Source organism: Heterodontus francisci, chromosome 14 (assembly GCF_036365525.1).
Source record: "Heterodontus francisci isolate sHetFra1 chromosome 14, sHetFra1.hap1, whole genome shotgun sequence".
NCBI lineage: Eukaryota > Metazoa > Chordata > Chondrichthyes > Heterodontiformes > Heterodontidae > Heterodontus > Heterodontus francisci.
In genome coordinates this window covers 47,639,479-47,655,941 of record NC_090384.1, presented here as the reverse complement: position 1 = coordinate 47,655,941, position 16,463 = coordinate 47,639,479, and the positions used below count along the sequence as shown (strand labels likewise).

At 41.6% G+C, this 16,463-nt stretch overlaps 1 protein-coding gene across 3 annotated transcripts in view; it reads right to left on the bottom strand.

Annotated features, from left to right (window-relative positions):
- Positions 1-16,463, bottom strand: part of fads2 (fatty acid desaturase 2) — an 87,735-nt gene that overhangs the window by 32,404 nt on the left and 38,868 nt on the right. For 2 of the 3 annotated variants that reach the window (XM_068046175.1, XM_068046174.1), the window contains exon 3: positions 4,462-4,659. The exons of the other annotated variant lie outside the window; for it this stretch is intronic. In XM_068046175.1, the coding sequence (XP_067902276.1) occupies positions 4,462-4,659 (198 nt within the window). The remainder of the gene's footprint in view (positions 1-4,461; positions 4,660-16,463) is intronic. 3 annotated transcript variants of the gene reach the window in all.

Here is a 16,463-nt window from a genome sequence, read left to right as displayed (position 1 = left end):
ACACAGCATCAAGAATTCCCAGAATAAATTACCTAGGGAATGTCAGATTTGTAAGAGTCCCATTGAGATTCACCGAATTATTTGTTGAATATTATAGCAACAAGTCAGCACACTGCACCTGCCAGTTTCCAAAAAGAGCTAACAAAAACAAAAAGTGCTCGAAATACCCAGCAGTTCTGGCAGCATCTGTGGAGAGAGAAGCAAAGATAACGTTTAAGGTTACTGACCTGAAACGTTAACTCTGCTTCTCTCTCCACAGATGCTGCCAGACCTGCTGAGTATTTCCAGCACTTTTTGTTTTTATTTCAGATTTCTAGCATCTTCAGTATTTTGCTTTTATTTATCCAAAAAGAGCTACCTACATACTTCCATTCCCTTGCATTTCCCCACACAGTCCAATTTGTATTTACTTTTTAAAGTATTTATCCACTTCTTTTTTAAAAGCTATTATCAATTCTACTTCCACCTTGGTTTCTGGTAGGTCATTCCATTAATAACCCTCTGCAGGGTATTTTTCTCAGAATTCTCCTAGTCTCCATCTCTTATTTTGCTAATGATCTTATGTCTTCTGGTTACTGACTCAATGACCAGTGGAAATAGTTATTGTTTGCTTTAGCAAAATACTTCATAATTTTGAACATTTCTACTGAGTTACTAGGACCCTGATGTGCATATATTTAAAATAAATAAAAAAAATTCTACAACAGTATGTTGCTAGTCCAACAAGGAGGCAGCTAGTCCTGGTTCTTGGGAATGAGATGAGCCAAGTGGATCAAATGTCAGTAGGAGAGCATTTAGTGGATAGTGATCATTGTATCATAAGGTTTAGGCTGACTATGGTAAATGACAAAGAGCAATCCAGGGTAAGAACAATTAACTGGGGGAAGGCCAACTTCAATGGGGTAAGAATGGAGTTGGAAAAAATAAATTGGAATCAAAAGCTGGTAGGAAAACCAGTAGATGAACAATGGGCGACCTTCAAAGAAGAGATAGTTCGGGCACAATCAAGGTATGTTCCCTTGAAGGGGAAAATTAGGGCAAACAAATCCAGAGCTCCCTGGATGACAAAAGAGGTAGAGATTAAAATAAGAAGAAAATGTGTGCTTATGACAGATGCCAAGTAGAAAATACTATTGAGAACCAGGCTGAATATAGAAGGTCCAGAGGGAAAGTGAAAAAGTAAACAAGAGAAGCAAAGAGAAAGCATGAAAAGAGACTGGCAGCTAGCATTAAAGGAAATCCCAAAGTTTTCTATAGGCATATAAATAATAAAACGGTAGTAAAAGGAGGTGTGGGGTCGATTAGGGACCAGAAAGGGGATTTACACATGGAGGCAAAGGGCATAGCTGATGTATTAAATGAATACTTTGCAACTGTTTTTACCAAGGAAGAAGATGCAACCCAGGCAATGTTGAAAGAATAGGAACGTCAGACACTAGAGGGGTTTAAAATTGATGAAGAGGAAGTATTAGATAGGCTGTCTGTACTTATAGCAGATAAGAACCCAGGACCAGATGAGATGCATCCAAGGATATTGAGGGAAGTGAGGATGAAGATCAGAGAGGCACTGGCCGTAACTTTTCAGTCTTCCTTAGACTCAGGGGTGCTGCCAGAGGACTGGAAAATTGCAAACGTTACACCCTTGTTCAAAAAAGGGTGTAAAGATAAGCCCAACAACTACAGGCCGGTCAGTTTAACTTCGGTGGTGGGAAAACTTCTAGAAAAAATAATTCGGGACAAAATCAATAGACACATGGACAAATGCAAGTTAATTAAAGAAAACCAGCATGGATTTGTTAAGGGAAAATCATGTTTAACTAACTTGCTGGAGTTTTTTGAGGAGGTAACAGAGGGTTGATGAGGGCAATGCTGTTGATGTTGAGTACATGGACTTTCAAAAGGCATTTGATACAGTGCCACACAACAGACTTGTGAGCAAACTTGTAGCTCATGGAATAAAAGGGACGGTAGCAACAAGGATACAATATTGGCTGAGTGACAGGAAACAAAGAGTAGTGGTTAATGGGTCTTTCTCAGGCTGGAGGAAGGTTTGTAGTGGAGTTCCCCAGGTATCAGTGTTGGGACCCTTGCTTTTCCTGATATATAAATGACCTAGACCTTGGTGTACAGAGCACAATTTCAAAGTTTTCAGATGATACGAAACTTGGAAGCATTGTGAACTGTGAGGAGGATAGTGTAGAACTTCAAAAGGACATAGACAAGTTGGTGGAATGAGCAGACATGTGGCAGATGAAGTTCAATGCAGAAAACTGTGAAGTGATTCATTTTGGTAGGAAGAACATGGAGAGACAATATAAAATAAAGGGTACAATTTGAAAGGGGGTGCAGGAGCAGAAGGACCTGGGTGTATATATGCATAAGTCACTGAAGGTGGCAGGACAGGTTAAGAGAGCGGTTAATAAAGCATACAGTATCCTGGGCTTTATTAATAGGGGCATACAGTACAAGGGCAAGGAAGTTATGTTGAACTTGTATAAGACACTAGTTTAGCCTCAGCTGCAGTACTGCGTCCAATTCTGGGTGCCGCACTTTAGGAAAGGCGTGAGGGCATTGGAAAGAGTACAGAAAAGAATGGTTCCAGGGATGAGGAATTTCAGTTATGAAGATAGACTGGAGAAGTTAGAACTGTTTTCCTTGGAGAAGAGAAAGCTGAGAGGTGATTTGATAGAAGTATTCAAAATCATGAGGGGTTTGGATAGAGTAGATAGAGAGAAACTATTCCCACTCGTGAATGGATTGAGAATGAGAGGGCACAGATTTAAAGTATTTGATAAGAGAAGCAAAAGTGACATGAGGAAAAACTTTTTCACGCAGCGAGTGGTTAAGGTCTGGAATGCATTGCTTGAGAACGTGATGGAGGCATGTTCAATTGAAGCATTCAAAAGGGAATTAGATTGTTATATGAAAAGGGAGAATGTGCAGGGTTACAGGGAGAAGGCAGGGGAATGGCACTGAGGGAATTGCTCTTTCGGAGAGCCAGTGTGGACATGATGGGCTGAACAGCCTCCTTCTGCACTGTAACGATTCCGTGATTCTGAAAAGTGCCCTGGCTGCTTTAGGCAGCTTCCTCATCCACTTGCAAAGTTCTGCAGTTTAATACTGGAAAGGATCAGGATATGAGCTGGATAGTAACCTGCTCAATTTTAACTGCCCATCCGGAGGAAACGGGCCAGGTAAAAATCAGCCCCTACATTTCCTTTATTAATATACTGCATATTTCTTCGAAAAGCTGATCAAATCTGTCATATACAACTTTGGAAATCTTAACTGGCTATCCTTAATTAATCCATAGTTTTCTGAAGGAGTATTTGTTTGATCCTATAACATGATCTCTTACCCACTTTACATCATAGGGCTAGGAAATAGACAACAGGCTGGATTTTACCAGCCCTCTGATGTCGGGGGTCGTGGTGGGGTGAGGAACCTGGAATATACCTCCTGACTTGATGCCGGGAAGGCCCCGCTCCGTTTTACCGTCAGCGGCGTGGCCTCATGACGCCCCCCGCCACTCGGCGATGGAGACTTAATTTAAATATTAAAATCAATGGTAATTAATGAATAATTATTTACCTGGCCGCAACAGCTGTCCCACACTGATATTCTGGCCAGTTGCCAGAACTCCCACACCTTTGGATCTCCATTCAGAGATCTGAGACAGAAGACTGGTGGGAAGGGGGGAGGAGTGAAGTTTTCGGGGCAGGGGGAACCGCAAAAACTAACGCGATTGGTTGAGGGGATGGTGGAAAGGGGTAGAAGGTTAAAGTAAAAAAAGTTTTGGAGGCGGGGGGGGGGGGAAGGTCGGGATCAAGAGTTTACTTTTTTGTGGGGGGGATAAGTACAAAAAATAAAGTCATTGGGGGGGTTGTGGGAGAGGGGATTGGCACTGTGAATAAATGTTTAACTTTATTTTTCAGAAAACTGTGACTTTAAATATTGAAATAAAACGGAAGAGCCTGAAGCCCTTTAAAAATGTCATCGGCACCTGCGCAGTGACGCTGGATGCCGTTGCGCCCATCCCCTCTATGTCATCTGGGGCGGGTGCGCCACCCTCTCCATGTAAACGAACTGCCTTGCCAAATATCGTGGCAGTTTAGCATCGCACATCTCATGCGGGATTGGCGGTGAGCTTGAAAAATTCAACCCAATATGTCAGTGATTGAACGTAGTTGAACATACCACCTTTTAGGATCTTGGAATAAGATTAGTTAAACTCCCTGTACTCTGGATCCGTCGCTGGGATTTGCCAAACTCCTATTCTTCAGGATTGTTAACTGAAATCTAACTGAAGAGATCATCCCATTTGATTAAACTTAATTTGAATTTGCACCCTGGAGAAAAGATCGAACATAGTACATCACCCTGCTTCACTTAGGTATTTCTCATTTCGCCTGAGTTCATGCCCTTCATTGATCTGATTATGTGATTATGACTGTTTTTTACCTGTGAGGTTGCCAGGATTAAGGCAGTAAGGAGAGTTGGAAGCCAGCCAGTCCCAAAATATGACACTGTCAACCAGGCCAGGAACTCCAAGACGAAAAGGTGGCCAAGGTAGAAGGAGAAAAACACTATGTCTGCATTATATAGTTTCATGTCCTCTGCTGTCTTCCGCAAGGCCCGAAAATCTTCAACCAACTCAGTCTGAAACCAAATGAATGAGAGTTCACTGACTACTCTGTAATTTATTTTTATGGTTCTATGGTAATCATTTTTTTAAAATGAATTCCATACTCATCAAGTGTTAGATGTTAATACTGGGAATGAATCACATTCCTTAGATACAGAGTAACATCCTCATTACAATGCCTGAACAGTATTCCTTAGCCCAACTTCAGAAAAGCTCTCCCACCACTACCACCATAATGACACCACTTCCCAGAGCAGAGAAGTTTATTCCAAACTAGGGACAGTTTTGTACTATTAACTTGCGGTATATCCAGCCCTTAACTGACAATAAACCAACCACAGGGCCGGTTTTCAGCCAAGTTTTCTCAATATGGATCAAAATGAGCTGTGGTACCTGGGAGACAGTGGATAAAAAATAAATTCAAACTCATTTCATTTTAATGTTAAAACTAATTGACCTTTAGTATCATTGCACAAGGGGAGTCAAAATCAAGTGCAGTCCCCATATGAAGATGGTAAGAGGGCTGAGATAATTGGACGAGGGTTTGCAAATCTAAATTAGTCCCCAATTGAAAACCGTGCATTCTGTCCTTACTTTTCCATTTCCATTATAATTTCCTGTGCCAACATTAATAATGGAAATAACTTAAGTAAACTGGTCGCCTTCCTGTCAGTAGCAGCACTGCAGTGCCTCTATTGGGGGCGAGGAGGAGGATGTACTTACAGTGTGACAAGTTTCCATAAATGGCTCCTATTATAAAGGTGGACATAGGAATTTATAATGGAAGAAAGGTGACAGAAAGTACATGCTGACAAAAGATATTTGAACCAAGTGGTAGTCTATTTCCCAAGGTATTGCATGCAGGGAATCAATATCAAGTGCAGTTTTTAGGTCATGTCCTGGTGGGAAATTTGATTTCTCAGATTAATGTACTTATTTGTTGTATCAAAATCTGATTTCGGCAATGCCTTTACCAGGGTTTCCTTTGATTCATGATGTATTGGCACTCCACTGCACGGTATCATAGAATACTAGTCACTGGTCTGTTCCTGCGATCTTATATGTAGGTTTTTTTAAATCTTGCCCATTGTGCCAGCTATTTCTGCCATAGGAAGGCAGAAATCAGAACATAGAGTCACCATGGGGCACTCACACATGATCACCCAATGTCGTCTTCAAAGATAGCAGTGATTTGGGTTTTGGCTGTTCCATCAAAAAGGTTATGGTTTGTGTATTTGTGAATAATGGACAGGTAAATGAAAGTCAAAGACACAATTGACATTGGTATGAACAAACATTTTTATTTGGAAGCAGGAAAAATCCAGAGGGCTAAACTGGCTTGTATCTTTTCTCAGCGAGCCACACTTCCTTCTCAACGTATCTCTTAACTCTCTCTCTCTCTAAATACAGGCCCCTTGACCTTACTAATACTGTCCATCTCAATCTCCCACCCATCTATGGTTTTCTAACATCTGAATTTCATGTGGAACCACAATGCTGGTTACAACAGTGACAAGTGGGTTGGCACCATGGCCTTGACTGGAACATCACAGGATCAAATACCAAAGCCCACATGCAAACAAACCTTATTATTCCAGCTCCACCCATGAAATAATCATTTCAGTCCTGGACACAAATATTTCTTTTCAGGACTTTCCCAATGGCTGAAAAAACTGCCTGGTGCAGAACTGACCCAGTGTTCCAGGCTTGATCTCTGAACTGTGTTGAGTTAGCTGACTTCTGATGGGGAAGTGGTAGGAGGCCTACATGTGTCCTCAATACCTTCATTGGGAGAAGGGGTTAGAAAAGAAAAAAAAAATTGAGTTCTCAGTGCTGATCACAATCCAATGACACCTGCTGGAAAGTGCATCGATGTGGAAGTCAGGTGAAGATATAAATGCTCATCGATAGCTTCACATTTGTAGTAAATTGCCTGATGTTACATAGAGCTGTCAGCTCACACATGAAGGATGGTTTTTCTCGGTGAGGTACTGAAGAGCAGCTGGGGAACTGTGTAACCTTACTCTAGCCATGATTTTGCATTGGGGGGGCTGGGGGGGCGGGGGGGGGGGGGTGGAGGGTGCGGCGGAGGGGACAAAAGTGGAGAAAAACAAGAAAGATATTTTTTTCAAAAACATATTCCCCTTAGGTCCATTAATATTCTGTGCTGCTCAACCAACATTTAGATCATCCAAAATTACAAGGAGTCACAAACATTCCAAGCTTACATACACCATCTGCAAAACAGAGCTTTATTCCAACAAGCGAGCAGGGGACTGGATTACTGAGACAGTCTGCATTGTTGAAGCTGATTGGTAACCTGCATCTATTATGTAAGCTGAACCTTTTAATAAATTATTTACTGGTGATTTCATCTTTCTTATGTTGTCGTGCACTTTGTCACTGTCACCTGCCCTGTAACCCTAAAGTCTCCAAACAAAGTTTTATATTTTGCACTTTTGTGCTCATTAAAATGTGAGGCGTGTTAGTGCCAGGTAATGGAACCTTTTCCATTACAGTCACTCCTGGGTCCAATCCAGCAGAAGGTCTATGCAGAATCATTAATTTACTCATCTTAATTCAACGTTGCTCAATTTGAATTATCTATTAGCCCAAATTAAAAACGAGTAATAAAAAAGTCTGTGTTGACTCTATAAGCTTCCTGTACTCCAACCCAATGTATGCCTCAGCCTAACCTCAGAAGCACCCTCTACTGCACCAGTGTATTATTTTAACCTTCTCACATAGCCATCCTGTGGTTTCCTTAAGCAAGTTTACTAATTTAGATTTACGTACTGCCACATTACTGCTATGGCCCCATGCCTGAATAAACTGAGTTGGTACTGCTCAAACCCAGCCCGCCTGTAGAACCAGCAAACAAAAGAACCCAAGTTCAAAGCAAGTGTCTAACTCTATCCCATAATCAAACCGTACAATTCACTGTAAAGAACTGCTAAGTGATTGTACACATTTCCCTTCAGTAAACAGCAGCAGTAACAGAATCCAGGGAATGGTTACATTATCAAGGTGCGCATGTTGGTTTTAATGGAAGTGTCAACATGTGACTCCTGCTGAGACTGAATTACCCTATCAAACAGTTTAGACTGTGCACAGAGATCTTGCTGATTTATTTATGGTTCTGACTGCCAGGGAGATTGTGTGTTTAAATAAATTAAGGGGGCAGAGTGTTATTCTTGGACATCAACTTAAAAGCCAGTTCAACGTGCCACAAGGGTTCTATTTAAACCTCAATTTTAAAGTTAACAGTGTTGTTGTCGCAGCAGTTAGTGTGAACCTGAACTTGAAGTGGCGTGAAATTATCATCTACTAGTGTTACTTCATACCTAACGCTGGCACCAGTCTGGCTGCAGTTACGTTGCTCAATATGTATCATTTCCAACCCAAGAAAATTTGATTTCTGTGTCTTCCTCCCCTTTGGTGGTACATCTCTGTGGTATGAGCTTGCTTTTTCTTTTCCATCAAGACGAGGGATGGGGAATGGAACACTTGCCTTTTTAGGCACTTTTACGGTGTTAGCACCAAGTATTTCCAGGTCATGTATATGTCAGTTGGGTGTAGATTTAATAAGACAAAAACAAAACACTGCGGATGCTGGAAATCTGAAATAGAAACAGAAAATGCAAGAAATACTAAGCAGGTCTGATAGCCATTAGAGACATGGCTGCAGGATGGTGTAGATTGGAACCTGAATATTGAAGGGTATATGACATTTAGGAAGGACAGGAAGCTAGGAAAAGGTGGAGAGGTGGCTCTGTTAATTAATGATGGTATTAGCACAATCGAAAGGGATGACCTAAGTTCAGGAAACCAAGAATGTAGAATTGGTTTGGGTCGAGATGAGAAATGGTTAAGGCAAGAAGTCACTTGCCGGAGTGGTGTACAAGCCCCGTAACAGTAACCACATGGTAGGACGGGGTATAAAGGAAGAAATAATGGGTGCTTGTCAGAAAGGTACAGCGATAATCATGAGGGATTTTAAATCAACATATGGACTGGAAAAATCAGATGGGCAAAGGTAGCCTAGATGAGTTCATAGAATGTTTTCAGGATAGTTTCTTAGAACAGCACATTCTGGAGGCAACGATAGAGCAGGCTACACTAGACTTGGTATTGAGCAATGAGAAAGGAGTAATTAATGACCTCATAGTGAAGATGCCCCCAGGCAGCAGCGATCATAATATGATTGAATTTTATATTCAGTTTGAGGGAGAGAAGAGTGGGTCTAAGACTAGTATTTTAAAGTTAGATAAGGGTAATTATGAGGTCATGAAAGCAGAGCTAGCAAAAGTGAACTGGTAAAGTGGGTTAAGAGATAGGTCAATAGAGATGGCAGATATTTAAGGGGATATTACAGAATAGATACATTCCTATGAGAAAGAAAAATTCCAAGGGGTGAACCCGCCAACCTTGGTTAACTAACAAAGTTAAAGCTAGTATCAAACTTAAAGAAAAAGCATATAGTTGCGCAGAGATGGGTGGCAGGTCCAGAAGATTGGACATTATATAAAAAGCAAAGAATGACTAAAAGATTAATAAGGAGGGACAAATTAGAGTACGAGAGAAAGCTGGCTAGAAATATAAAAACAGATAGTAAGAGTTTCTCTAGCTATTTAAAAAAAAGAGTTAACAAAGTGAGTGTTGGTCCTACAGGAAGTGAGTCTGGGGAATTAATAAGGGATAATAAGGAGATGGCAGATGAATTGAACAGGTATTTTATATCTATCTTCACCATAGAGGATACAAGTAACATCCCAGAAATAGCTGCAAATCAGAAAAGGGAGGGAGGGAGGGAGGAACTCAAGAAAATTACAATCATTAGGGAACTGGTACTGAGAAAACTGTTGGAGCTACGGCTGACAAGTCCTCAGGTCCTGATGGACTTCATCATAGGGTCTTAAAAGCAGCAGCTCGTGAGATAGTTGATACATTTTCCAAAAGTCCCTAGATTCGGGGAAGGTTCCATTAAATCAGAAAATAGCAAATGTAACTCCTTTGTTCAAAAGGGAGGGAGACAGAAAGCAGGAAACTACTGGCCAGTTACCTTAACGTCTGTCGTAGCTTCTAGCATTTTCCCTATCAATAAAGTCGGTATAGCAGCATACGTAGCAAAATTCAAGGTAATCAGGCAGAGTCAACATGGTTTTGTGCAAGGGAAATCTGTTTGGTGGTGGCATCACGCTGGAGGTGGTTGAAATGGCGGAGGATGATCTGTTGAATATGGAGGCTGGTGGCTGGAAGGTGAGGAGAAGGGGAACCCAATCATTGTTCTGGGAGGGAGGGGAAAGTAATCCCACCCCACCCCACCTCTACAACATGCTTGCTTCCTCAAATCTTAGTGTATTCTGGGTTATCTTTAAGTGCTACTCCCTGTTCCACTTCTTTCAGTTCTCTGCTGTTGCCACCTCAGGAACCACACAACTCCATCATTCTCATAAGGGTTGAGACGAACATTGCTCTCTCCCCTCAGATATCAACTTTGACCCATAACTAAACATATCACAGCAGCAAGAGCACCATCCCGCATGCACTGATCTGTTGTTAAATTTGAGAATCAGGTGAAGGACAAGTTTCACCATCAAGAATACCTGGCAAGGTTGGGGAAAAAAGTAGAAAAGACAAGTTAAATCAGAAATGGTGATGAATTGAAACAAAGCTTGGATTTTAAAATCCTATAGATTGTAGGATAAAGGAATTGAGTTCTACAGTTTTGAAAGAAGAACAGTAAAATGTACTTCATTGAATAATTGACTTACTTTCCACACCTATCACTCTTAGGTCCACTGGAATGAAGCTCCACTGAATCGATTAAGATTCTCATCCTAGCTTTCCAATTCCTCCATAGTCTGTCTGATCCTTCTTCAATGATCTTCTCCAACCTGCTTCTTGCATAAACTCCCCTCTCCTCCTCAACATCAGTTTAGTTCTCATTCCCCAGTCACTATTCCACCATTGACACCGTTCCTTCAGTTGTTATGCTCTTGCCTACTGAAATTCCCTCTCCAAACCTTCCCACCTTTCTTGACTTTCTGTTTTATTCCACTTTCAGGTGTGTTTCATTGTGCTCAGTCCTTACTTTTCTCTTTTCGTTCTGTAAAGTGCTCCAAGACCTCACTATACAGAAGACACATTATAAGTTATATCCAGGCTTGGGCTGATAAGTGGCAAGTAACATTTGTGCCACACAAGTGCCAGGCAATGACCATCTCCAACAAGAGAGAATCTAACCATCTCCCCTTGACATTCAATGGAATTACCATCGCTGAATCCCCCACTATCAACATCCTAGGGGCTACCATTGACCAGAAACTGAACTGGAGTAGCCATATAAATACCGTGGCTACAAGAGCAGGTCAAAGACTAGGAATCCTGCGGCAAGTAACTCACCTCCTGACTCCCCAAAGCCTGTCCACCATCTACAAGGCACAGGTCAGGAGTGTGATGGAATACTCTCCACTTGCCTGGATGGGTGCAGCTCCAACAACACTCAAGAAGCTCGACACCATCCAGAACAAAGTAGCCCGCTTGATTGGCACCCCATCTACAAACATTCACTCCCTCCACCACCGACACACAGTGGCAGCAGTGTGTACCATCTACAAGATGCACTGCAGCAATGCACCAAGGCTCCTTAGGCAGCACCTTCCAAACCCGCGACCTCTACCAACTAGAAGGACAAAAGCAGCAAATGTATGGGAACACCATCACCTGCAAGTTCCCCTCCAAGTCACACACCATTCTGACTTGGAACTATATCGCCGTTCCTTCACTGTCGTTGGGTCAAAATCCTGGAACTCCCTTCCTAACAGCACTGTGGGTGTACTTACCCCACATGGACTGCAGCGGTTCAAGAAGGCAGCACATCACCACCTTCTCAAGGGCAATTAGGGATGGGCAATAAATGCTGGCCTGGCCAGCGACGCCCACATCCCATGAATGAATTTTTAAAAAGTTGCTTGATGAAGCACTTCAAATCACAATCATTATAACTACTGGGCATGTGCTGCCTTTTGTTTTTAAAGTGAAAGAAACTGGATTAAAAATATTCATCAAGAACAGATGGCAGGTTCACTCAGTAAACCTGCAAATGTATGTAATTTAACAACATATGGAGCAGTACAGAGTGATAGAGTGGATTGGCATATAGATACTCGAGGTAAAAAGGACAGACTTCAAAACCAGCACAGACCAATGAGATGAAACGTCTCCTCTCTGTGCTGCCTGTTTGAAATAGAATTGCTTGTTAAGACAGTAGGGGGAGTTTTCCTCTGCGTCCAACATGTACTGTACCTGATGGGACAGTAGCAAGGGAATTTAACACTGAATATAAGCAAGGTAACTGGTCTAGGATGGGATATTGTAAAGGGAGATTTACTTTGAATCTAATTCATGCGCATGTAAACGTCACATGCTTGCAGCCAAAAATGGCAATATTGTCCAATCCTAGCACTGACATTCCTGACTTCAATGTGCACAACAAAAGAAAAGTCCTGAAAATTAATAAGACTACAACAACTGAGGTGTTGGCTCCCATCCACTCTAGCAAGGACTGTACATGACAGCACAAAGCAAGCTCAAGTTCCTTTTAGGCTTGTTACTGTACAAAACTCTTTTCAGGTGAAGTAGCAGCCAGAGTGCAGATTTCATTCGCATTGATAAGGAGATATCAACTCTTTACAGTGCAGTAGAGGAACCTTTAGATCAAAGGTAACGGGAGCCTCTTTTAATGCTTGATTCTCACTTGTAGGCTGTTCTATGCTACTGAGCCTCTTATTGTGACATTGTTGTTTCACTTGGAACAGAGAAGAACTAGGCTTACAGCCATCATTCCCAGAAGCTAGAAACACCTCATCACAGTGCACCGAGATTCCACAAAAATGTGCGGACACAAAAAATCTGCATGGCCAAACACTGCTCATCCAATACGACACTTGAATATGATTTTGTGCCCAGCATTCGGTCAGCATGCATTGACGTGCCAGTGTGCTGTGACGCAGGTTGTTAGGAGGTATTTCTGTACCCATTATTCTCTGTTGAGCAGGCTCCCAAGCATGTATGTGACATTGAGAAAATGCAGTGGGCACCTCAAGTAGGACATGAGAGGGCATCATCTACCTACTTTACTGGACAAAAAAAAAACTGAGGGGTGTGGGGGAGGGGTGGGTGTTGAGGGGAGAGGGAAAAGGTCAGAGGCACTAGAGAAGGGAGAGAGAATATGTAAACCACAATAATTCTCCAAACAATATAATGATTAGTAAGCCTTCAAATAAATGACTGATTCAGAAAGTGTTGAAATATTCTAGATACAAGACATATGCCTCTTTAAAATAATCTAAATCTAATTCAGTTTTTTTTTTAAAAATGGCATTGTTACAGTAACGTAGCCTTATTTCCTGTGCTTACATGGTTTCCCTGAGGAACTAACAAGATTCTGAACAAAGGAAACTATGAAGGTATGAAGGGCAATTTGGATATGGTGGATTGGGAAAATGCATTAAAAGATTTGACGGTGGACCGGCAATGGTTAGTATTTAAAGAAGTATTACACGGTCTACAACAAATGTACGTTCCTCTAAGACACAAAAACTCAACAGGAAAGGTGAATCAACTGTGGCAAACAAAATAAGTTAAAGATTGCATTAGATCAAAGGAAGTGGCTTATAAGGTCGCCAGAAAAAGTGGTAAGCCCGAGGACTGAAAGCAATTTAGAGTCCAGCGAAGGAGGACGAAGAAACTGATAAAGAAAGGGAAAGAGAATATGAATCCAAGCTAGTGAGAAACAAAGGTGGGCTGTAAAAGCTTCTTCAGATATGTGAAAAGGAAAAGATTAGCAAGGACAATGTGGGTCCATTACAAACAGAGACAGGAGAATTTGTGGTGGAGAATGGGGAAATGGCAGAGAGACTAAACAATTACTTTGAGTTTGTCTTTACGGAGGAAGATACAGAAAAGCTCCCAGAAATACTAGGGAACCAACGGACTTGTCAAAATGAGGAACTGAAAGAAATTAGTATCAATAAAGAGGTAGTACTCCAAAAATTAAATGGATTAAAAGTTGATAAATCCCTACATCCCAAAGTATTGAAGGAGACAGTGGATGCATTGGTGGTTATCGTCATGCAGGCCCCACCTGCCAAGAATGAGACACATATTTCGCTACAAGAACATTAAATTTTAAAATTGCTGCTGGGAAGAAAAGAAGGCCTATTACAAGTTGTTGCCAAGGCCCTGACTGGAAAGACATTTGCATAGTAACAGACAGTGCTTGGAAAAGACAAAGGGGCCACTCTCTGCTCCAATTTAATCCACAATGGACTTTTGATTACCAGACATTGCAGGCGGAGAGGCTGGCATTCTAGGTTAACTGCTAAGATGGCCGAATACACAAACAGACGTGGTCAGACCAGTTTAGTCACATGTCTAACTAGCTGTTGAAGTTTTTTGAATTTGAAATTGCTACAGAGAATTTGAACTCCGAAAGCTGTTTGCTCCTGGACTGAAAAGACCTCTCTCCTATCTGCTCTCATCTCGCTCTCACCAGCCTCGGAAATCAATGAAGACATATGAACCCCATGAGAGAAAAGTCTCCTACAGTGAACAAGGTTTAATAATAATACTGGGCCCCAAAGAAAAGCAAGAATTATCTACAAAAGGACTACAGTGAGCTCGAAGCACAGTAACAGAAACTCTTCAGATATTGCCTCAAACCTCTCTACTTTATTTATTCTTCTGTTCTTTTCTGTCTCTATTTGCACGTGCACATCACGTATGCATGCTAGCGTAGGGCGCGGTGTGTATCCATAGGTGTTAACTGAATTAGAGTTTAAGTCTTAATAAATTTCGCTTTCCATTTTTAAACCTAAGAAGGCCTGTTTGTGCTCCTTTCTTTGCCTTAGAAACATAGAAAATAGGAGCAGGAGTACGCTATTCGACCCTTTGGGCCTGCTTCACCATTCAAAAAAGATCAAAGCTGATCGTCTAATTCAGTACCCTTTTCCTGCTTTTTCCCCATAGCCCTTCATCCCTTTGACATTAGCCTTGTAATTGGAAACCTGGGAGTTGTTTTGAATTTGAACTCTCAACAAAAGGAATTGGAACAGAACGCCGTGTGCTCATAGACTGAGAACATCTCCTCCCCTGTCTGCCTGCTTCCATCTCCTTCCCATGGAACTGAATCTTGTGAAAATACATTAAAATCAAAGCAAGAAAGGTGTCCTACATGAACAAGGTTTTAAGAAGACTACTGAACCCCAACAAAACGCAAGACCATATCATCAATCAAGGACAGCAGCGAGCTTGAGAAACAGTAACAAGATATTGCCTCTAACTGTTCTACTTATCTTTTCTTCTGCTCTTTTCTGTCCCTATTTGCATGTGTGTATCGCGTGTGCACGCTAGCATGAGCATGTCGTATATCTGTTGGTGCTAACCGTATTACGGTTAAGTTTAAGGTTTAATAAATTTTATCTTTCTTCTTTAAACCAAAGAAAGCCTGTTTGTGCTCATTTCTTTGGTTTATAATTGGAAAGTTGTGAACAAGGATTCACAAAGGGGGAGCTCAAAACACGGTGTGTTTAAAATGAAACCGTGTTACAATAAGACCAGGTGACGATAGTAAGAGACCCCTAGACACCTTTCTCACCTGGTCGTAACAGAAATTGTGTGCTAGCATCCGAATTGTTACCCACAGACAAACGAGCGAAATTGGAAGTGGGGAGCCAAATTGTTCCATATCACAAAGAGCAACTCAATACAGGTTTTCTTCTGGTTGTGTGTGACTGTATACTAACATGTCTGCAACTGAAGTGAGTAGCTCTCCAAGCCAGGGTGAAGAACCTTGTGATAAAGTTAAAAGTACTGTCTATGGAGGAGTTGAGAAAAATGGCTGAGCTGTGTGGGATCACTATGTGGCAAGGCCAGGAAGTCTGATCTCCTGAGGCTAGTGGCCAACAATTTTTCCCTTGAATCTGAAGAAGCAGAAGCAGTGTTAGAAGCAGACCCAGAGAGGGTACTGCTAGCAAAGATACAATTGGAACAAAAGAAACTTAAATTAGAAGACAAGGAAAGAGAAAGAGAGAGACAGAAAAAGAGAGAGGCATGAGAGGGAGAGAGAGCCTTCCAAATGAAACGTGAAGAGAAAGAAAGACAGGAGAAGAAACGAAAGAGAGAGGAGAGAGAAAGAGAAAGAATATTCCGGAAAGAATGCGAAGAACGAGACTTGAAGCGGTTCGAGTTAACTAGGGGGCAACACAGTAACCCCAGTGAAAGCATGGCCAATATGGAGGAACACAACTCAGGGCTGGGTACAAAATTGCTAAAACTTGCTCAATTAATTCCAAAATTCAATGAGTAAGATGTGGAAGCATTTTTCGTGACTTTTGAGAAACTGGCAAGGCCAGCTGAGACCTGGTCTCTTTTACTGCAAAGCAAACTAACCAGAAAAATCCATGAGGTTTATTCCTTGCTGCCAGATGAGAGTTCATCAAACTATGAACTGACCAAAAATGTAATCCTTGGGGCATATGAATTAGTACCCGAAGCCTAACGCCAGAAGTTTAGAACCCTCAAAAAGCAAGCTGGTCAAACCTATCTGGTGTTTGAAAGAAGCAAGCAGCTGGCTTTTGACCAGTGGCTGAGGGCTTTAAAAATGCAGCTCAGTTATGAGACTCTCAGAGAAGTGATCCTGTTAAAAGGAATTTAAAAACTCTCTCTCATTCTCAATAAAAACTCATGTCGAGGAGCAGCGGTTTCAGGGAGCCCAGCAAGCAGCTGTTCTGGCCAATGAATTTGCTTTAATTTA